This window comes from Chelon labrosus (genome assembly GCF_963514085.1).
Source record: "Chelon labrosus genome assembly, chromosome: 2".
Taxonomy (NCBI): Eukaryota; Metazoa; Chordata; class Actinopteri; order Mugiliformes; family Mugilidae; genus Chelon; species Chelon labrosus.
This window is the reverse complement of record NC_140338.1, coordinates 20,723,902-20,747,092: the sequence shown is the minus strand read 5'-3', so window position 1 is coordinate 20,747,092 and position 23,191 is coordinate 20,723,902. Positions and strand designations below refer to the sequence as shown.

The window sequence follows — 23,191 nt, the reverse complement described above, 5'->3', positions numbered from 1 at the left end:
TTCCAAGGACACGGTATTCCTTGATGGCTGTGGGCAGTCTAAGAATTCAAAAGGAACAGCACTTTAATACATATTCATTATATAACAATACTTGTTTTAGTAAAAAATCTGTCAGTGTCCAAACATGTCTGGACCCAACTCTATTTGAGTTTAATGATATAATTAATGATCTTGTCGCTGACTTCTTACTTTACAGTTTTGTTTTCTTTTAACAAAGCAGTACATTCATTGAAAGGAAACTCTGTGGAAGAAGGGGCAGACTCCTCACCAGAAGAATACAGGTATCTGGGAACCATTTTCGATAGCTGTCTGAGGTTCTCCCCCAACATCGAGGAGATCCTTAGAAAATGTCAACAGACGCAATATCTGCTCAGGAAGCTGAGATCCTTTGAAGTGAGCACACATATTCTTATGAGCTATTATCATTCTTTTATTGAAAGTGCACAGCTACATAACATCACAAAAGCCTGTGCTAAAATCACTGGACGTCCTGTTTAGAGTTCTGTCCACTTTTTGTGATCAGCAAACAATCAGAACCACTCACAGGATCCTACAAGACCCCTCACACATATTACATCCTGTGTTCGAGTGGCTTCCACAGACTGCGCTGTCTGCTCTGCAGGACTCAAAGGAGGAGGGACACTTTCGTCCCCACAGCAGTCCAGCTCCTGAACTCTGACCCCTCCTTGCTTCAACATCGAACTGATGCTCTGTCTCTCGAAGGGCAGATGTAATGGCTGTTGTTAATGTGGACACTACTCATGCTCATTTGCATTTTAATCTTGTTTGTCTGGTACTTTTTTTTGTCGTCTGTCATGTGTATTTTGTTGCTCTCTGTGCCTTTTTAAATAAAGATAAAGGGATAAATAAAGTGCTTGAACTGAATGGAATTGAAAAAAGAATTTATTAACTAGTGAACATCCTGTTTGTATATTTGACTATAGTTACTTAATGTACTTTTACAGTATGTTTTAAGTAAGTAACCTCCTTACATATGTGGATCTTGATTAACTGATGACAAGGTTATGTAAATAAAAAAAAATAGCTGATTTCAAGTAGAACATTCAACATTTCTGCTTGATGAGTTAAACTGAGATCCATTTCTGACAACCAGCTAACAGACTAAAACACTAACACAGATCAGTCAGCACGCTACCACTACTACAAATATCTACCATTTAATTCAAACCAAAATTTATTAACAATATTATTTTTTTTTGTGCTTACAGAAATGAATGAAAGAATGTGCAGTCTCAGCAGTAACTGGGATAAATGAGATCCACTAACACATGAATGCATTATTTTCACTTGGTCACTTTAATAACCTTGGTCATCTGACAGTTTTACATACACAGCACGCCAGCTAACCTTGATTCTGTCTCCAGTATGTTACAAGTGATCGATAACCGTCCGCACGTGTGAGAGGTCAACGAGGATGACTGCTGCAGGACGCGGATTCACCGCACCTTCATCTTACTAAAAAAATCATTCAGCGCTCACGTGCTACTGAAACATGGGGCAGTTCTGCAGCGCCTCTGTGGCAGATTTGTACTGGAGGACGTTGTCATAGAAACGTGTGAGCTCCTCTTTCACGTCCTTGGCACCTCTCCCTCCTGTGCCGCGGTACTTCATGGAAAGCAGCTTGGAGCACAGGTAGTGGAGCCACAGCACGTTGGTATGGGGACAGTAGTCACTCCAGTTGTTTCTGAAAGAGGCCGAACACGGGAGCAGAGGATGAAGCAAGATGTAGATGTTCACCTTTAACTGTGATTAAGTCAAGTCACTTTATTTATACAGCACATTTAAAAACAACAGAAGTTAACCCAAAGGGCTTTCCAGTCAGAGCAGATAAAACATCTGCCTCCATAATACAAAAGAACAGTAATGCACAGTATAATACAAAACAATAAAACACCAAACCAAAACTAAAATAATAAAAATACAATAAGCGAGTGGGTAATAGGAGAACAATAAAAATCTGTTTAGAGTGGACCAGACAAAACTAGCCATAGGGCAACCTCAGACCAAACTAAAAGCAAGAGAGAAGAGGCAGCACTTTAATGAAGATTTAATGAAGCACTTTAGACAGTCGATAGTGGAGCAGGGCTTAATGTGGGACAGAAGACTATTTCAGAGCTTTGGAGCAGCAGCTGAAAAATATCTCGGTCACCTTTAGATTTAAGACGAGTGTTAAGGACTGAGAAGAGTCGTTGAGTTGAGTTGTTGTGACCTTAGTGACCTGGGGGCTGAATACGGAATTAGCATGTTGGAGGTATACTGTGGAGCTAAACCATTCAGGGCTTTAAAAACAAATAGTAAGATTTTTTTAAATCGACTCTGTACTTCACAGGGAGTCAATGCAATTGGGCCAGAACAGGAGTGATGTGGTTATGTTTCTTTGTACCAGTTAACAGTCTCACAACTGCTTTTTTTAACTAACTGCAGCCGTGAAAGGGTGGAATGGGTTAGTCCTGTATACAAGGAGTTGCAGTAGTCAAGCCGGGAGGTTATAAGAGCATAGATAACTGCTTCCAGGTCCTTCAGAGGTAAAAACGGCTTTACTTTGGAGATGATTATAAGCTGAGAAAAACTTCCTTTCACCACACAATTGACTTGCCTGATAAAACTCAGAGAGGAATCCAAGAAAATACCAAGATTTTTAACTTCTGTGTGCAGGTTAGGAGACAGAGACCCCAGTAAAATGTTTAAATTACTGACAGAGGCTGGGAAGGCCAAATGTAATTACTGGTGCAGTCTGGTGTAAACGGAAAGTAAAATTGTGTGTCGTCCTCATAGCAGTGATATTGGATTAAGTATTTGTTAAAGACAGAGCCAAGGAGAAACGTATACAAGGAAAAAAAGAAGAGGCCCTAAAATTAACCCTTGAGGGATACCACATTTGATGGGAGCAGGAGGTGAAGAGCTGCTGTCCATTTTTACAGAGAAGGTTCTGTTTCTGAGATAGGATGTAAACCACTGCACTGAGGTTGAGCAGTGCCAGCATGTATGTTTCATGAGTGTAATGTACGATGTGGTGGCTAGGTACCACCTGACCCAAAGAGAAGGGAAATTTGAAAAGGGTAAAGACAGCAGAGAATCTCCAGTTAAGCTGGTGCATATATAAGGACTGACCCATTCTCCTGTCTCATCAGTCTGTAGATATCAAACTGGTAGTCTCCCTGTCCCATGAAGAGCTCCTCGTCATTTGAAATATCACAGGACACCGTCAAATCATCTGGAGAGAACAAAGCAGCTGCTCATCACACTGTTTTTAACACAACCATGTGTTTCCTGCATAAAAAAACAGGTAGGAAAAAAAATAGTAGGAAAATATCTCACCGATTTCTAGCCTGGAGAGGGAATAGTCAATGATGCGGACGAGCACCCCTTTGGTTTCTAGAGAGTGGGCCGTTCCATTCAGAAGGAAGCTCCCAGTCTTGTGCTTGGTTGTTTTGACCAGCAGATTGCCCCAGTGGAGGTCCCTGCAGTCAACAGCACAAGAGACAAAGTTGCTGTTACCAGACACCAACAAATCATCCATCACGCTGACAACACATAAACACCAAGTGCATCATTGTGTTGGCTTACAGCACCAAGCCTAACACTTGACTGAACGCCACGTTTCCCACCTGCTATGGCAGTTAAAGTTGATCTCTTAAAGGAAAGTCAGAGCGTAGATTTTGCTGTGCTTGTTATTAGAGAATCATTTAGTACTGGTATCCGTTAATGTCTTGTGTAGATGATATTTAGTCTTACAAACAGACGTTCGCCTGCACCCACCAGCAAGAGGGAGGAAGGCTTCAAGAGACATAAAGAGACTGACTATGCTATTGTTTCATGTCACCTGTATCTGAGCCAAAAAGTTGCACATGAACACTCCACAAAAACTATAGTGCATACTTTCTGTGCCCGTGTGAAAGGAAACAACTCTTTCGGGAAACTGGAAGACCTGCCATTAGCCGGGAGGCTAGGAAGAGCAACAGTCCAGATGATTGCGTCGTGAAAATATTTGTGTACTTGAAGGTTCAGATTACATAAAGATTCCCTCTGAAGTACGTTGCTTTGTTTAATGCCGTTACTTCTGTTTTCCTTCTTCTCACCAGAAAAAACGGGTTCACAGACCAACGTGTGTGAGAGAGTGTTGTTACGGATCCACGCAGCTTTAATATTAGTTGCTGTTGGGTTAACAATGTTTCTTGGGATAACAGAAAGAGCAGAAGAACACAAAGTGTAAGAAAAGAAAGTTGGGGAAAAACCCCAAACTCCAACTTGTTATTTAGGTCAGACAACACCATGCTCTTTAAACTGAGTAAATATATTGAAATATTATTCAAGTTACAACATAACATTTTAAAGTCAGGTATTTAAAGCAGATATATTCAAGCCGAACACTTCAAACTTATAGTGACACATATTTCTGCCTACACAACGTGCACCGGTGGTGATGCACTCAACTGATAAGTACTGTAATTCACCAGTGAGTGTGTGTGTCTGTGTTCTTGTACAGCTACTTTTCTGAGGACAAGGTTCAATTTTAAACCATCAGAGTGAGGACATTCTGGCTGGTCCGGCTGTTTGAGGGTTAAAACTTAGGATTTAGGATAAAGGTTATAATTAGGTCATGGTTAGGGTAATGGGCTAGGGAATGCATTATGTCAATGAATGTCCTCACAAAGATAGCTATACAAACATGTGTGTATGTGTACCCTACCTGTGTTCAAAGTGTAGCTCCTGCTCTGCGACGGCTAAGGCAGCAGTAACCTGATGAAGGATGCTCTTCGCCACCATCAAAGACGCCAACTAAAAACAAAAAAGCCTTGAATTACAGCGTTTGTACTGAACCTGTCAAACTTTGTTAGTTAAGAAGCTATAAATATAATTAGTTGGTGAATTAATGCTAATAATTTCTTTTAGATGTTACTCAACTACTTTACGCATTTTGTTTGAGCAGTTAGTATGAAAATGTAACAAGATAAAGTCAAATAAGAAAAGAGTATATTTAAAGAGCTCAAACTACCACACAGAAATGATTATTATTATTATAGTACTGCTTAAAGATTTTTCTGCTTTTTATTTTCAAGCCATTCGAGATAGTGTTACGTTAGGATACCAGCTTCACAGTTTCACATGCTTTAAAGAGATGTAGCAGCACAGGTGCCATTCTGATGTGATGTCCTTACCGTTCCATTGCTGTTCTCCAAGTCAGCGCCTCCAAACTCAAACTCCAGGATGATGAATAACTGATCCTGTTCAAAGAAATCTGGACGAAGACATAAAAAGAAAGAAATAAACACACAGCCTCGCTTTCACAAAGTTTTAGGAGGTCCTGCTGGTAGCATCAAACTTTGGGCTTCACTAGTGCAACCTCAGAGACATGTAGTGTAAATGGGTCCACCGTCTCACGTGACCTGACCTGGTCTGTCATTCTCAGAGCCTTTGCGTTGGTCAAATTTGTCCCAAGCCTTCATGAAATCTGGGGGGTAGCGGCCTTGGACGCAGTGGAGACTGTGAGGGGACAACAGACACTTCACATCAACACTCACAACTAATTAGACACCGACAGTAGAAATACAGACCAAACTGAATACTTACTCATTGAGTCCAATAAAACTGTGAGTCTGGTTGTGCTGCTTCTCTTTTAGGCTGCTCAGCTCCCTGTGAGAGAAACACAGCAGCACTGTTCATTAGCAGCGCACAGCTGGACTACTTTGATGTGGTTTCCAAGATTTATCATTAGAAATCACTAAATTGCAACCTTATGGCAGTGGTATCCTGGTACAGGGAAGTAGTGTGGCATGCAGTGTTAGTTTAAATCCAGCACACTACTTACTTTGAGATAATAATCTCATGCAGAATCTCTCCAAAGGTCTTCTGGTCCTCTCCGTTCACCTTCTCACTGCCCTCCACTGGAATGACCTGAAGACAAAACAACAACAAATGGTTACTGTAGAACATCTGTGGGTTTTCTTGTAGTGTCATTTTCAGTCAAAATTCCTAACTTTTTAATGCCTGTATTTGGTTGCTGGATGTAATGGGGTAAGAAAGAGAGGTGACAACACACAGACGCCTACTCAACCAGGCGAGATATTAGTGGGCCTCTTTCACCACAATCCACAGTCATCTTCTACCAATAATCATGTTTGCTACAACTATATCTTGTTGACGCATGGCGGTAAGTGGTTCAGAAAGTTTCTTTCACTGAAGAATGTCATCTAATAAAGTAAAAATACTCATAAAGTAAGTGAGCCATAAGCTTTGAATATTCTACCACAAACATTTCTGACCATTACGGATTTTATCCTCTTTAAACATAATTTTATTTTCAATAACAGTACACTTTGGGTCCTATGGGTTGAGGGGAGGGGCCTCTGTGGATCAGGCTTGTTCCAGTGCATCCCACAGATACTTGATCAGTTTGGGATCTAGTGAATTTGGAGGCCAGGTCAACAACTTGTGCTGTTTTTCATGTTTTTTTTTTAAGTTGTTCCTAAAGTGTTTTTGTGTGTGTGTCTGACACACACACTGCTGCCATCAAGGAGTGTCATTGCTATGGGGTGGAGGTGCCTGGTCTGGTCTAGGTGGGTGGTACATGTCTAAGTAACATCCACATAAATGCCAGCAGATTGTATTCTAACAAGATGGTCAATGTTATTCACTTCTCTAGTCAATGGTTTTAATGTTGTGGCTGATCGGTGCACAGTACAATATGGTTAGTATCAAACGATCAGTTAGATCTTAGGCAATACAATAGCTCTAGTCAACACTAATACAGATGTTTGCACACATACTTTGAGTGCAACGGTGTCTCCTGAGGCGTTGGTGATGGAGAAGACCTCACCAAAGGTCCCTTCTCCCACCTTCACACACTGTTTCATGTACTGGGGGAGAATACATTCCTCCCAGGGCAGAGGCTGCTGCTGGCCACACTCTGCATACACCTTCTCTGCATCCGACAGATCTGCATCGTCACACACAACCTGCAACAAAAGAAGAGAGGAAGTTACATCCACAGATTGGACCCCTTCACGGACAATATACCTGTCAGTAATGTATTTTTAACACTTCTCAGTTGCAGGGGTGTGTGCGTTGCAGTACCAGGGAGTAGTCTCTCAGCAGCTGCGACTGGGAACGCTTGGGGAGTGGTGTCCGTAACGACGAGGCAAAGAGATCCTGGCTGACATCCGCTAGCGCCGTCCTTCCCAGCGTACCTGCCTCACTCCGAGGAGTGAGCATCACTAATGAGAGGGAACGAGGGAAAAGAAGACAGGTTGATTCAGTCATGCAGACACTTGTACATCATGGGAACACCTAAAGTCTGAATGGTCACCAAGTACAGATAAGCTGATAAGAAGTTAGTGTGTGTGTCATTACCCTTGCGATGAACCGAGAGGGCGGCTTTGAGTCTGCTCCAGGTGTGTGTGTTAGGTGTAAAGTCAGCCAACAAGGACGAGAGCCGACTCGTTCTCAGTGGGGTGGAGAAATTCATGGCCGTCCCGAACAAGTCCTGCACACAGGATGCAGAACACATTTTAAATCCCTACTAGTCTTCAGTGCACTGACAGTGACTGACAGACATAAAAGCAGTACACACTTCCAACAAATATGCACCAACTTCTTCAATCTTCAAGTTCAAAAATATTTCCCCCCCTTATGTTTAGGGATTATTTGTTTCCAAAAAGATGATTTATTTTGTAGCACTAGGAGCATTTGGTGAACCAACATCAAAGAACTCGCGACAAGGAAAGTCGACTGTGGCATTGCCTCCGCCTCCCCCAAAACGTTGTGGGATAAGTTTCCAATGGCACTGACATGGTCAAGCCTCTGTGTTTTGCTTGTGGAAGACTAGAGGAGGGAGTAGCTTCCTTGTACCTTGTGACTTTAACTATTAACTGTTTCATTGGTGCAGAAAGCAGTGATCAAATATATTATCTGTCAAATGAAAGCCATAAATTGACATAATGTTTCAGCAACGTGTTGTGTTTCTGTGAATGCTGTTCTCACTCTTGGCTGCTGGTGATGTGTGGAGATCAGTTCGTGGATGCTGCACTCCACAGCCTCGGTACCGCCCGTCTGTGCAGTCCGGCTTTTGAACACGTGCGTGCTGGTGTTGCTTTTGTTTTTCCAGCGACTCACACTCCTGCCGCTCACGCACACCTTCCGTGTCGTCCCAGCTCGGTCTTTGGATGCGCTCCTCCTCCTTTCTTTAGGAAATGTTTTTTTTCTCTTGAGGGCAACGCCGCAAGAGGTCTTTGCGACTTCTCTGTCTGAGGAAATCACTTCCTCCGAACTACTCGAGCCTACATTTTTCACGCCGACTTTCAAGGAAGAAGTGTTTTCACGGCAGTCACTTTCAGACGTGTGGTGGGTCTCTGTCTGGACATCGCTGGCCCATTTTGACATGCGTCGATTGACAGACTTCTCACTGCAAACCAAAGCTGCCTCTTGCTCCTGTGTAAAACCTTTGGGGCGCTGAACTGCCAGCTCTGACAAAGCTAGTTTTTTAACAGGAACTGAGCATTTTTTTATAAGAGACTTGTTTTTTGCTGCTGAAGCCTCCTCTCCAGTGAACAGTGTTTGCACAGCGCTGCTGGACTGTAATTCTGTATCCATGATCACCTCAAAGCTGCCGTCTGTGTGGTGGGTAGATCCTGACGGCTCCATGAATGAGTTAGAGCGTTCATCTGACTCATTACAGTCGACTAATGGTGAATTAGCGCTGTGACTGTCAGTTGCTGAAGTTGCTTGGTCAAAACTATTTACAGACTGTAAATCATCACTGGTTTTATTGCTTGTCGAAGATAAGTAAAGCTTGAGTGATTGTGAAAAATCAATAGTTTGACCTCTGTCTACAAACTGTGGTTGATTAGTTTTCTGGCTGTAGACTGAACTTGAACGTTTCAAACAGGATGATGAGGCTGCCTGACTGCAAAGCTGAGTCACAGTGAAGTAGTCTAACTTCTTCAGCTCCACTGCGCAGTGATGGGTCAAACATTGCTCCTTCAGAGCCTCCACCAGCCACACTAACTCTCCTGCTGCTGACACAAAATGACTGCTGCTTCCACTGTCTGCAGAGAGCAGATTTATACTTGCTAATCCTCCACCATTCTTTGTAGTGCCTCCACTACGGCTTTTGGCTTCTTCACTGCAGCTACTATATAAATCAAAAGAAGGTTCTTTGTAGTGATGCGTGGCTGGAAGCTTCTCTAAATGTGGTGGGGAGACGAGCTGCTCTGGTGAATCCCGACCATCGTGAAATGCGCTCAAGGCGCTTACAGAGATTAACGACAAGGACGGAGGAATGGAGGACTGATCACTGATGGGGAACGGTTTGTGGTGGGCACGTTTGCTGAAGGAGCCTGCTGAAGGCGTGGAGCAGAAAATGGGTTTCCTGGGGCTGCGATCTGCCAACTCGTTGAGAGATATCTCTCGGAAGGGGTTGGTGGGGTTGGTGGCAAAGCTGGAGATCCCAGAGGCATTCACCGAGTTCTCTGCACTTGACACCACAAATACTGGACGGACGTTCCTTCTCTTTCTGGAAGGCTGAAGATTACTGCGAATGGCTCCAGAAGTAAACTCATCTGAAGAGCTATTCAGTATTGCTTTTGCTTTAGCGAGTTTGGGTTTGATGGCGGTTGCACGTCTGCGGCGGGTTACAAAGCGGCCCACAGATGGAGGATGAACGCTGAGAAGGAGAACAGGAGGAGGAAAAAGAAAACTTACTGTTACAGCTGTTCATAAAAACATTATAGTTCTGGTCAGCAAAATTATTTTTTTTTGTGTATATATAGAGAAATTAACTGAAGCCACAATGTTTTTCATGCAGCTATCTATATGCTTCTGGCATCTGTCCATTGTTTATTTACATAATTCCTTTCTCCAAAGGCAAATTTTAGATCTCCATAACTTTCAATTGACCTGAGAGCAGGACTCAATGTTGGTCAGTTTAAAACAGTGGATAATCTTTCTTTTAAACATTCTTATGTGCTTTGAGTCTAAATTGTGTTTAAAACCCATGATCTTCAACCAAAATCTAGTCTTCTTATTCTGGTTAGCACATTTTGCTCTGAAATTCATTGACAATCCTTTGTTTCCCTGATTCATTTAATGGACTGTATGCAGCAGACTATTCAGCTTTTTAATGGCCGAGTACGTACTTAGACTGTGTCTTCATTTTAAATGAATTTTTGAGGCTTCTTGGTGCAGACATTTTGTCCTCGCTTTGGCTCGTGTCAGAAACCTGCTTGCGTTTCTGCCTCGTCAAAGTTCCAGCTACACTCACAAGCCGGCCTTTCCTGATGACGCACAGAGACGGAGATCATTTCAGAAACAAGACACAAACTGACTTCAGCAAGCAAGCAATTACAGACAAGCTCGTGGTTACGAGTTATAAATGCAGTCATAATAATCTGGCTGGGCTCCGTGGGTTTAAAGGAAGAAGAAACATATAGAGGCTTTCAGGCCGCAGGATATTATTTATAGTGCCTCTATTTAACAGAGGAGGAGCCTACGACATCATAGCATTTAGTTTTTAGCTGATTCTTCTTCTTGGTCTGAATGCATAAGTCCACAACATGCTCTGTGTTAATGTCAGTTTGTTCACAAACCTGGTTTTCTTGCTCTGATGAGTGAGCCGAGCAGGGAAAACAAAGTGACTCCCGATGTTCTCCTCATCACTGCTGGTCTCTGTCAGACACTCAATGGCCTTTCTCTTGGCAGAACGGACAGTTTTACCAAGGGCAACACTTGTCCTCTTCCTTCTAAGGAGGAGCAAGGAAAAAGATATGGAGCATGAGGAAAAAGGTCATGAAAATAATTAAATGATGCAAAGAAGATAAAAGATAGTTTATCTCCTATTACTGATGAATGAAGAATACTGATGTTTACTGATGAAACGATTGTGTATGAACATCACAATGTGCAGCGGCAGGTTTGTATTCAGAGACCTGGGCATGATGACGTTCTCCTCATTGCTGGTATTCCCCTCATCATAACCTTTCTCATTCAGACCTTGCTTTGCACTTGTCTTGGCAGGACGCACAAATTTACGACTGCCAACGCCAGCTTTCTTCTCCCTGTGAAATGAAAAACAGATGAAGTCCTTAAGTATTCAACAAAGAAGTGACAGAGAGGAAAATGAAGTAGGAAGGTTGCACCCTTCCAGAAACCCACCATATGCTCTGACTGGTTAGACTGTTCAAACTGAGAGTAGCTATATCTATACACCTATATAGCTATACCTATCAGTCGGTGCTACCTAGCGGTACTATGCTCGTGCATGTATACACAAGACCCATAAGCATTTTTACAGTTTTCAGATAAGGCAGTAGACTCTGTACTACTTGGGAGGAGGATTTGCGCTGTTTGTTGCATTTTTTTAATCAGGAGCAGGAGGAAGGGACATAAAAGTTCTAATAAGCGTTTGATTGGACATCAAATTAGTCCCCCAGGAGCACAATGCCTCAGCAGCATCATATTACATTAAATTACAAACTCTAAATTACCATTAGTAATACATAGAAACACCTATTCTATTTTGTTTTAATTGGGTGAGCTCGGTGATAAACAAAGATCAGGCGTAACATTATGACCACCTTCCTAATATTGTGTAGGTCTCCCTTGTACCTGTAAAACAGAATGGACATGGGCCTTCTGAGGGTGTGCTGTGGTGTCTAGCAACAAAATGTTGTTAGTGGGGGACTTTGGGTCCTATGTTTTGAGGGGAGGGGCCTCTGTGGATCAGGTTTGTTCCAGTGCTTCCCACAGATACTTGATCAGTTTGGGATCTAGTGAATTTGGAGGCCAGGTCAACACCTTGTGATGCTTTTCATGTTTTTTTTAGTTGTTCCTAAACAGTTTTTGTGTGTGTGTCTGTGTCAGGCTGCATCCTGCTGGGGATGGCTGCTGCCATCAAGGAGTGTCATTGCTATGGGGTGGGGGTGCCTGGTCTGGTCTAGGTGGGTGGTACATGTCTAAGTAACATCCACACGAATGCCAGGTCCAAAAGTTTCCCAGCAGAACATTGAATTGTCACAAGATGATCAATGATATTTACTTCTCCTGTCAGTGGTCATAATGTTATGCCCAATTGTTGTATAGTGCAAGAGAAGGGAGACAAAAATACTTGAAAGGTTTGCGTGCTATATATATATATAGGCATACTTTCTCATGCTGTTTTATCTGCTTATTTCAATTTCCCGTGTATAAATTGTGCTATATTAAAAAACTTGCTTTGCTTTTGTAACCCATCCATTAAATACATGTGAGGAAGACAACGCATTCATAAAAATGATAACAGTCAGATGAATGGGTCTCTTTTTTGTCTTGAACATACCTGACGGTCTTGGGTTCTGGGGGTTCAAACAAGGAGTTGTCATCTGGTGACGCGGTGCTATCAAAGACCTGCTTACGGTCTCCAGGTGAAATCCAGGCAGACAGCTTTCGCCTCTGTTTACCGTACGTCTTCAGAAACAACGGTTTAAATGGCTCCATGATTGAAATGTCAGGTAAAACCGCGCTAATGAAGCAAATTTTTGAAAACAGAAAAATGCATTTGACGTTGCTAACCCAGATAAGTTTAGCTAGCTAGTTCTATTGTCGCTAACTACACGTCGTGCAGACAAAACCATATCAGCATAATTAACCTTTAGCAACAGTAAATTACTATATTCGTTAAAAACTCGATCTAAATTAAGGTTTTAATCCATAATCGACTGTTTTAGTTGTATCTTTTAGAGTATTGCTCGGTGTTTCCTTCTATGAATCGGTATCCTCTGGACCCGCTTCTTGTTCAAACTGATGGACTCCGCTGATTGGTCAACAGCCCGTGATTATGTCATGACAGCGCCCCCTGGCGGATTGGAGTCATTACAGCTCGGAGACAGGATTTCCACACAATTCATATGTGATGCCCCAATTAAAACCAAGTCAATCCATGAAATATAATTAAATAGTGTTAAATATTTTCATTACATACGTATTTTGCATCTGCATAGTTGTTGTTCTGAGCCAGTGTAACTAAATTTAATTTTAATGTGCTCTGGTGGTGATTGACAATAAAAGGTCTACAGTAAAGCCAAGTCTTGTCCCAATAAATGTGACCTCATTACATCTGATAATGTACCTATTATAGTGTTAAATGTGTGCGTGTGAGTGGGAATGGTTGTCTGTCTCTCTGTGCTAGCCCTGCAATAGACTGTTCAGGGTGTACCCCGCCTCTCGCCCCATGACAGCTGGGATAGGCTCCAGCACCCCTGCTTGTCCCTTCACAGGACAAGCAGTTTCAGAATATGAATGAATGAATGAATGTCGTGTTAAATATGTTCAGCTATCATTGGAAAATTGTGTCTTTAATTTCAATTGTAATCCAAAAACTAAAACTCAAAGCTAAAATAAAATGCTCTAACAAAAAAAAACATTCACAACATAGAACAGATGAGATGGCTGCCTCTAAATATGTTGACCCTTTATAGAACTAATTTGAAAACTATGTCTTGTGATTAATCATTCATTTTTTATTATTATTATTTATCTGCATTTAAACTAAAGTGCAAGTTCAAAGCTCTTTCATATTTGTAAGATCCCCTGATTAGTATAACAAAAATGCAGTGGTCCATCATCACCAGTTGCCAGTGTTTTGCGTAAGAAATTTATTCTTACATGTTTACATTATTGGTTAAATTTCTCTTATGCAGAGAGGCTGTTTCAAAAAATGGGACCTGTTTATTTGGACAATGGTGCGAATGCCTGTGTCCTGTGTGACTAAACAGTCACACACAATGTAGTAAATATGTATAACCACCAGGTGTCATCATTTTATCAAGCCACTGCAGCTCATAGAACAGTGTTGTCACAGTTACTTTATATTTGTTTTACATCCAAAATTAAGATATGGAAAAAGACATGCATATAATTTATGCACCCGGTCATGGTGTGTGCATCTTCCTGAACTTCCCAACCTGCATGTACATCTAGTCAGGCCTTATAGCTTTGAGCCCAGAGTGGACTGCTCCATTCACATTTCTTATCTTTAAACAGTCAGTTCTTTGGTTTATTGTGCTAAATATCTTGTATTATTTATTTTTTAAAGCCAAGCTTATTATTCATCCAAAAAAGGTTCAAAAAAAGGCAACTGGACTTGTAGAGAGAGAGAGAAAAAAAAAAACTCTACAAGTCCAGTTGCCTTTTTTGAATTTTTTATTTTTTTTGGATATGACCTGGATGACTGAGAACCTTCACAGACATACAAGCTTATTATTATTATCATCATTACTAGATAATTGGGTCAAAACAATAATTACAAAATTATAATAGTGTTTAACAAAAGGAAAAAATACCAAGGCACTCATCTAGAAATAATATTAAAAAGCCTTTATTAAATCACATGGCTTGGAAAGGTAAAAAATGCTCCTACGCGTTTCGGCTAGGGGCCTTCATCAGGGAGTGTGTCCTGAATAGTAAAGAAACAAACAATTAAAAGAACTGGTGAGACTGGTACCAGGTGCTGGCACTCAATTATAATAGTGTTTGTTGGAAGAATGACATATAGTAGTTTACATGACAGTATTCTGAGTACTACTTATATCATAATATTGGTTTTATAATGTTGACGTGAACACCCTGTGAATAATTTCAATCTATGTCCTTCATCATATTCTGCTAAAATTTTAACTAACTAAATACAGCAACGTTATTCCAGTTTCCAAGTTTTCTAGTTGACATCTTCGTTTGTTACCATACTGATTTTATTGCAACTTGTATTGCATTCTGTTCTGTCATATATATTCATATATATATTCATATGTCATATATTTACAGAATTTCTTATCTTAATTTGTTCATATATATATATATATATATGTATTACTTCTTCTTCTTCTTATTATTATTATTATTATTATTTTCATTATGCATTGATACAACTTTGCAGATTAGTATTTCAATTCACTTTAATTCACCCTGAACCTGGCATCAATGTTAAAGTATTGTCATCAAGCTACACGACTAGAACCTATATGATTACTATTAAAGAAAAAAAAAAAGCAATTGGCTACTTATCTTGACTGTACATGTTAGAACTTCTGCACTATTATTAACCTCTTAATTTATTAGGAAAAGATCATATTCACAAAGTTAAATGGTCTCATTTACCCCTATCTTTTAAGTAAATGACAAAAATGACGCGTCATTAATCAGTATCTACCAATTATTATTCATTAAGTATTGATTCTTTTGCTAATTTATTTAGTATTTCGTTTTTTATTTTTATTTCTACTACTACTATTATTATTATTATTGAAACTGCTATGTCTAATTAGTTATTATTTTCATATATTCTTAATGGTAATAATAATAATGTTAACTGTAATAAATAAAAAATAAATCACGGAGGAGCGTGTGCTTCCGGAGCAGCGTCCCTCGGTTCTCGGTTCTCCCCCTACCGGAGACCAGCTGCATCTGGAGGGAGGAGGGAATAAAAAAAAGAAAAAAGAAACAAGCCAAGAGAAAACTGAGGGGAGGAGAAAACAGACCGGAGCGCAGCGAGGAGGACGTGAACCCGCAGGAGAAGAGGTGAGTGATGTGGTATGTCGAGAATTTTCGCTTGAAAACACGGAGCGTTGTGGTCGTTACGGTTTGCCCTCCACCTTAAACGGGAGTAACTTTCCATCTTCTTCTTGCGTTGCTTTGGCATCCGAGTGGGCCCCGTTGTGTTGCGAACAAGTCGGGGGGGAAAAGGTGGGGGAGAAGAGACTAGGGAGGCTGCTGCTGCTGCTGCTGCTGCGGCGGCGACGGTGACGGCGACGGCGGCGGCAGATGGGGCAGTTGACTGGACCCGCCGGGGTGTGCTGCTGGCTCCGAGTTTATTGTCGTTGCAACGTTCCAGCCACGGCCGTTAACGGAGCGTTGTAGCCGTTGGTCGCCACTTTGCCTTAACGTTAGCTCCTACTTCTCAACTCGACCATTTAACGGAGAAAGCTCTGAATGTGGACGTCTAACATAACATATTTAAGACATATCTACTCTTTAAACGTGTGCTGCCTTCATACTGAAGGGCCTGTGCGCAGGTAAGTGGTTAGCAAACACACCGCCAGTCGACCATTAGTCTTAACTAAACCAACCGCCTATAAACGCATTCATATGCAGTTATTGCTTTATAAGCTATTGGCTAAAACTGTGTCCACTTTAAGTTTAAACGCTAGTAATACTTCTGACTTCTGAGGTTTACCATTGTGCAAGCCTGTGACTAATCGACTGGTGTTTTAATCCACTCATCTCTTAGTGGGTAACAAATCAGATTTCACAGTTAATCTCCTGAACATCACCCAAACATCTAATATGAGAAGCTAGCCCGCTGGCTTTGTCACTTATTAATGTCCTGTCAAGTTAACTAATCAGCTGACTAATCGTTTGTTTCCTGTTCCTTTGCTTCTCACCCAGAGATGCTCCATCTCCCCACTCATGACCTTACCCTGGGTTTTTGTCCCATGTACGTACGTGTCAGTGTTAGGCTACGATTTAACTAGTCATAAAAAGGCTTACTGTGAAACAAACAGGCATAAAGGAGGGTATTCTCTAATATATACTCTAGGGGCTATAGGCCATCCCGGCCCTTAAGGGTTGAGAGCGAGCAGCTTGGATTGGTGCTTGGTGCCGGCTGGACACGGCTAGCTAATCACTTCCAGCCGGTCTCTGGTGGATTCTGCCAGGCTCTGTTTGTTTGCTTTTGCTTGTTTATGTTTGGTGATTTAAAGAATCCAGAGAATGATGGGAGTGATTTTCATGTTTTAGGACCTGGAGACATGGAAGAGGGTTTCTGCGCTTTTTAGACTGCAGGTCCAATCACTATGGATGATCTGCTTTTTATGTTTGTGTGCAATGCAGGAACTGATAATGATGATAGTTCTTGCAAGTCTTTTTTTAGTTCCTACTTCTTGATAGGCGCTTTCTTAGCACAAGAGGAACTTTGAGACACAGTGATCGGCCCAGACCTACTCATGAGGTCCCCCCAAACGATTTGATTGGCCTGGCAGATCTTCGCGGGGCATATTGAATTTCAAACGGAGCAGATCCAGGGTGAAATTCCCCCGCTGAAGTTTTGTGGGTGGGGGGAACTTTCAGGGGCTAGTTTCCATGCAGCACTTGTATGAAGTTCCACGGGGTGTGTGTATGTCACACTGAGCTAAGTGACGACCGGCCAGCTACTTCCTATTTATCGTGGGAATGCAAACAAACCAACAGCCACTGAAGGTCTGTAGTTCTTGGGGACCCTCAAAAAGACCCCAGAACTGTTGGGTGCAAAAGAGCCTCAAAACCGTTCACTCCAGGTTAACGTCTGGATTTATTGTTGTATGGCTAGAGGGTAAAACATGGTCAGACTGTTCAAGTTGCACACCATTTGTATTTCTGTGGCGGCAGAAGAGACTCTGAAGTTGTTGACAATAACATGAACTACCAAAGGACCTGTCTTCTGCTTTTGGAGTCTCCTGAGGTTTCTTTCCCTCCCCGTTTCCTTGCCTCTCTCTCCTGGCTACACCGACTCTCACGCATTCATTTTTGCATCGCAGTTGCACCATTGCGTATACTTCCTCGTGTGTACATGTAGGAGACGTAATCATAACACACATGTCTAAAAACCCTAATGATTGAAACCAGGATACACTTTGTTGGTAAGCAGCTAGCACCAACCAGTTTAGGCTGTAGTTGTGGGGTTGTTTTTTTTTACGCTGGTTTATGATGCGGCGTTGGTTTGGTGACTTAATTAGTACACGCCACAAAATTGAACGTGTCACTGGCTGAACCACCGTAGTAGAAATGGTGCACTGTCATCCTCTGCCTCGCCTCTCCTCTCTTTCCTTTTAGCCTCCTGTCTTTGCTCTTCATCGGACCTGGCCCTGGTCTGCAGTGGTGTGTGTGTGTATATAGATGTGTGTGTCTGTGTCTGTGTGTGTGTGTAGGGACATGATGTCATTGCTAATTGCTCAGGGCTCTTGGTGCTGTTAAGTTGGTTTATATTCTCCCCCTCTCCCTATTTCCTGCCCCCTCCGCTCACTTCATCCTTCTTTCCCTCGTCATTTACTCTCCCTCCCTCCCTCTGTAGCATTTCCATACGACATCAAGAGTTGCTGAGCATGGAAAAAGTGACTTGGACATTTATGGGCCTAGTTTTGGGCCAAGTGCTGCAGACTGTTTCTGCGTGCGTGTTTGTTTAGTTTTCGTATTGTGAAAGTGCCTCAGTTTCAGTATGATCCCCCCGCTCTGCACGGGTAGTTTCTGCGCCCGTTCTGCTGGGCGATATCACTGAGAACCACACACACGCATTCACACGAGGCGCATGAACATGGAACACAATCGCAGTTCAAACATTGTGAAGCATTGTGAGCGCGTCAACCGCTCCAAAATACCTCTCGATACGTTGTTGCCTCACAGATCTTGGGAGATTGGATATAATTATGCCGGCCAGATGGTTAAACGTGTGGCGTTGGGACTTTCTTGCCTCGCAGCGCCAACCTGTTAGTCTGTGTGTGTGGTCGAGGTCATGTACAACAGCTGACGAGAAGGGATGGTGAAAGGGAGCATGTGTGTGCACGCTTGTGTGTGTGTGTGAGTAATCAGATAAAGAGCTTGGAGATCTGTTATCACCTCCCTTCTTTCCCTGTGAAACAATACCGCTGGTCCACCCTTGACCAAACAAGTGTGTGTAGGCATTTATTTTTTATTTATTCTTTTGCAGAGTCTGGTCTGACCAGATTGGACAGATGAATGGTGAATTAAGAGCAGCACAGAGTAGATACGTCCCAGGCTGTCAAGTTGGCAAGATAACCGCACTACAATTAGTTTGTGTGGAATTATGTGCGGCGGTGGTTTGGGAGACTGGTGGCGTGTGAGTGTTGTCAATCTTCTTGTCCATCTCATTCTCTTCACCCCCATCGATGCCTCTCAATGGGGTTATTGTGACCCCTGTCAGGCAGGCTGCAGGGTATGTGTGTGTGTGTGTGTGTGTGTGCGTATGCATTGTTGTTGCAGGGAGCAGACAGCCGTGAGGTGTGTTTGAACAGGGAAGGAGCACAGAGGCCCCGTTCATCCTGTAGGGTGTGAAACTGAATGATTGGGCCCCTCTCTCTCTCTCTCTCTCTCTCTCTCTCTCTCTCTCTCTCTCTCTCTCTCTCTCTCTCTCTCTCTCTCTCTCTCTCTCTCTCTCTCTCTCTTTCCATCTGTCCCTCGGTCTGTTTATTTGTCTCCCTCTGTCTCGCCTTTTTTTTTTTTTTTTTAGCAGTTTTTCAACCTCGTTCTCGTTCTTCATCGCCTTCTTTTTGCTTTTCTGCTTTGCGCCTCCAGTTTTCTTTCTTTGTGTGCGAGCACTGCGGTGTAACGTGTCGGCTACTGGCAGCCCGTCACCGATCCGCTGTCTTCTCGCCGTCAAGTCAAGTCCGCCTCGTGATTGGGTCGTCGATACGCATGTTGTTCTGCCTTCGAATCACGCATTGGAACGCGGCGAGGCTAGGAAAAGAGTTGTGCTTTTATAGGGAAGTCCAGACGCACTCAGAGATTTGTACTTTGCCCTCGATGCGCCCTTTCCCACCAACTCTTGTGTTTATATGTTTCTGTTTCTGATGTTTTCTTTTCCACATCACTGCATTCTCACATGTACACCCCTATCACTCCCAGTTCAGCTGCATAAGGGCTTCTGCCCCCACCCCCTTCTCTCTCTCTCTCTCTCTCTCCCCGACTTTAGTGCACATAGTCCTATTCTATGAAAGCCAGAATATAATGAAAGACACTGTAAAGGCCGGAGCCTCGGGTGACTCGCAAAGTCAGTCAAGGATTTCTGCTGTGCTGTCTCAAATCAAGTCTGTTCTTCACTGCTCTTCTTCCTTCTCTGCAAGGACCACTCGAGTGGACTGACGGGTGTCAATCTCTCCACATGTAACTAAAGCACAAGAGTATTAAGTTAAATATTTGCAGCACGCCGATACTTAGAAAGTAGAACTGTCGCAATTGACCTTTGGCTAAGCCCCGCCCTAGAATGTAGATTGACCAATCACAGCCAAGAGAGCTCCCACAGGGGTCCGACACTTTTTCCACAGCGCTCCATTGACTTTAACGCAGGCGTCTCATATTTTCGGTCTCAGCAGGCTATACTGTCGGTATATACCCAGCATCCAGGGTATGGATAAGCCCAATGATGTGCGCGCAAAACCCCGTGGAGCTAACCAAAACATCACCGTTACAGCTTAAGTCGCATAGTTGTTGATACGCTAGCACACGCTGAAGAAATACAACGTTATACGTGTGTAACGTTAGTCCGTTTGCTTCGTAATAACGATTATAGAAGTGAATAGAGACGTACCCAGCTTTGCATGAACAGTGTTGCTCCTTGATATTGATACCAGAGCCTTATAGATAACCAGAAAACCCGAGCCCAGAAGAGAATGTCGGACGTAGCAACAGTAACTAAGGGGGGCGGGGCTTAGCCAAAGGTCAATTAAAAGGTTGTTGGTGAAGACATTTTTTCAAGGACAAAAAGTAAAACAGTTGTGCTCATTCTCAGGTTTCTGCTGCTCAGATGGCAGGGTTTTCTGCATAGCTACAGTATTATGGTAAACTGATCTGTGGACTTGTTGCCACACTAAACAAGACATTTTAAGATGTCAGTATGGATTCTGCACTGCTGCAACTGACATAGTGACCTCTCATGTGCTGATTAATTCATAATAAACAACTGCTGCAGACCACTGGTTGTGCTATTTGCATATATTTCTACATTATATTCCAGCAATAAAGGACTATAATTCCTACCAACACATAATAAACCCTCATTGCGTTGCCCTTTGGATGAGCTTTTCTCACAATTATCTTCGGTCTCGTTGTTTGTATTCAAGCTGCGTTATTTTTGCTTCTGATTTTCGTGTTACTTTGAAGTTTAAAAATGGCCACAATGCTTTTTAATGTGTCTTCATTTTGCTTTATTTGTCTCTTATGACAGGACATTCAATACCCACGATAAGCTGCAAGTAAGAAAAAAAAAATATGAGAGATTTTGTGATGAGCACGTGCATTTTGTTCACCTTGACCTGAATGCTTCATGTATGTTTGACACTGGTGCATTTAACTTTTTACTCGCGACCTTGGTATCTTTTGACATTTCTACTTTAAATTACATTTGGATAAATCGGTGTGACTTCCTGCTTGACAAGGTATAACTGTGGATGTGGTAGTGTGACAGCCAGATTCTGGTGCATCCCATCTCTGATCAGATCATTGATGATATTGATACTGATTAGTAGCTGACTGTAAACATTATTTCTTGTATTCATTTGTTTGCGTTAGTAAGGGTAAGCTGTGACCCGTCTCCTCTAGAAACACTGGAAGCGTGTCTAGCTCACTACAGCTTTTACAGACTTACCATTCAGACACTCTTCCTTCTGGTTTAGCAATTAAACGTCATGCATAAGGCCAGAGTCTGCGAACTGCTTAAAACACATTCCTGTTTGGTGAATTCACAGGATGTCAGCACATATGAATGTTGAATCATCATCCCAGTCATTGTGTTGATGTGGCTTCCTAACCAGATTAGTTTCTTTACATCACATCCTGCGGTGGGAGGAAAAAATAAGTTGGTCAGGACGTGATGTACTGCGAGGCTTGTCTTGATATTTTTTTACTGTGATTGATAAAACCGCAATAGCACAAAGAGCTTTTATTAGAGATCTCTAGGCTATAATCGAAATTAATTCAGCAGTGTAACTTTGATGAACCACACTCCTGGAATTTGCTGCTTGGCTTTGCAGTGACTTGGCAAAATAAGCGATAGGCGGTCTTGGCTCGTGTGCGTCTCTGCTGCAGACTGTGGCCACGCAGCGCAAGCTGTATCATCCTTGTCCAAAAACCAGCATTCAGTCGGGGGAAGAATGCTCTGCTAATGTTAGCAAGCAGCAACGATAATGTCCATTGATAGGAAAGGAGAGGAGAACAGAGGCAGGCATTGTGTAGGAGGAAGGGATGACAAGAGCAAGAAAGGGGGGTGATTTAAAGTATTGGAGACGGAGCAATCATTGCCGTAGTGTCTGTGGTTCTTTTGGCAGAGAAGGGACATTCCTTTTCTGATGAGTCACTCTCTCTCTCTCTCATCCACTAACTCTCCTGACATCTCTTGTGCTTATACTAGTGCTCTTCTCTCTCATTTTCCTGCCATTGCGTCTTCTTACAATATTTTACTGTTTGGCAATTAAGTCTGAACCTCAGGCTAATCAGATCACACGTGATATTACAACAATCTTGTAGCTGAACACTCACATACACACGCGCTCTCTGAGTAAGCGCTGTGCCGTTTGTGTCTAGACTTCCCTGTCATCTCGGATGTCCTGTCACATCTCAGCTATATATAGGATGCACAGTCTCTCCGCTGCCTTCTGCCTTTGCCTCGGGTCTGACGTGCCTTTTGTGCGTGCCTCTCTGCCCGTTTGAGTCTTTTCACTGAAAGAGGGAGAATGTCTTTTTAATACACATGGCTTGCCTCCATGTTTACTGAAAGAAGAAGAAGACAAAAGAGCAGAGTTCCTGCAGAATCACTGTGCAGGAAATGATCTGTACGTATTTGGATGTGGTGAAATGAATAGTTTCCATGAGTACAGTTTTCAGACGGCCTTTGCTTCGTTAACAACGTCTTGACGAACTCTGAGGACCAAGTCTTATTTCACAATAACTGATTTAACTTTCTTAAATCCTCAGCTCAACCTTACCATGGTGAATACATATTGTAGCGCTTCACACAAAGAAGCAACGGAGGCTTTTCCGCAAACACAGCGCAATACTTCACAGCGCGTTGTGAGATAATATAATGTAGCCAGGTTTAAAAAAACAAAACAAAATGCTGTATATCTCCGAAGCCTTTTCCGTGTATAGCAGCTAAAGGTCTGATAACTTTAGACAATGAATTTCACAAATTGTTGATGTGCAGCCTCCTTCTCTCTGTCAGACGCAGCAGTACTGTTGTTGTGTTTCTGCACTGACTTACATATTCTGCAGGTCATGGTAGTATGGGCTTCATCTTTAGTGAAGTTTTTTCCACACACTTGATGAATTGCTGCTAGTTTGCTGCAATGACCTAGCCTGGTCGTCACCATCCTACGTTTCCGCCCGAAATTTGATTTCGGTCTGCACGTGTGTCTGGCCAAACTGCCCTTCTACGGTTCGC

At 42.5% G+C, this 23,191-nt stretch overlaps 2 protein-coding genes across 5 annotated transcripts in view; one reads left to right on the top strand and one right to left on the bottom strand.

Moving 5' to 3' along the window:
• Positions 1 to 885: 885 nt before the first annotated feature.
• On the bottom strand, positions 886 to 12,870 carry haspin (histone H3 associated protein kinase). Its single transcript, XM_084560066.1, has 16 exons — positions 12,332 to 12,870; positions 10,944 to 11,072; positions 10,605 to 10,757; positions 10,155 to 10,292; positions 8,002 to 9,682; positions 7,372 to 7,504; positions 7,096 to 7,235; positions 6,789 to 6,977; positions 5,831 to 5,916; positions 5,593 to 5,655; positions 5,414 to 5,505; positions 5,181 to 5,260; positions 4,712 to 4,800; positions 3,340 to 3,482; positions 3,133 to 3,235; positions 886 to 1,705 (listed from the first exon to the last, which is right to left on the bottom strand). The coding sequence occupies exons 1-16, from the start codon at positions 12,487 to 12,489 to the stop codon at positions 1,504 to 1,506; spliced, it is 3,579 nt and encodes a 1,192-aa protein (XP_084416192.1). The 5' UTR covers positions 12,490 to 12,870; the 3' UTR covers positions 886 to 1,503.
• A 2,617-nt stretch (positions 12,871 to 15,487) lies between these two features.
• Positions 15,488 to 23,191, top strand: part of apbb2b (amyloid beta (A4) precursor protein-binding, family B, member 2b) — a 45,217-nt gene continuing 37,513 nt past the window's right edge. For 3 of the 4 annotated variants that reach the window (XM_084557115.1, XM_084557114.1, XM_084557112.1), the window contains exon 1: positions 15,493 to 15,567. The gene's annotated coding sequence lies outside the window, so the exon portion shown is untranslated. Of the gene's footprint in view, positions 15,580 to 23,191 lie in introns of all 4 variants that reach the window. The other variant, XM_084557113.1, reaches the window with a different exon arrangement.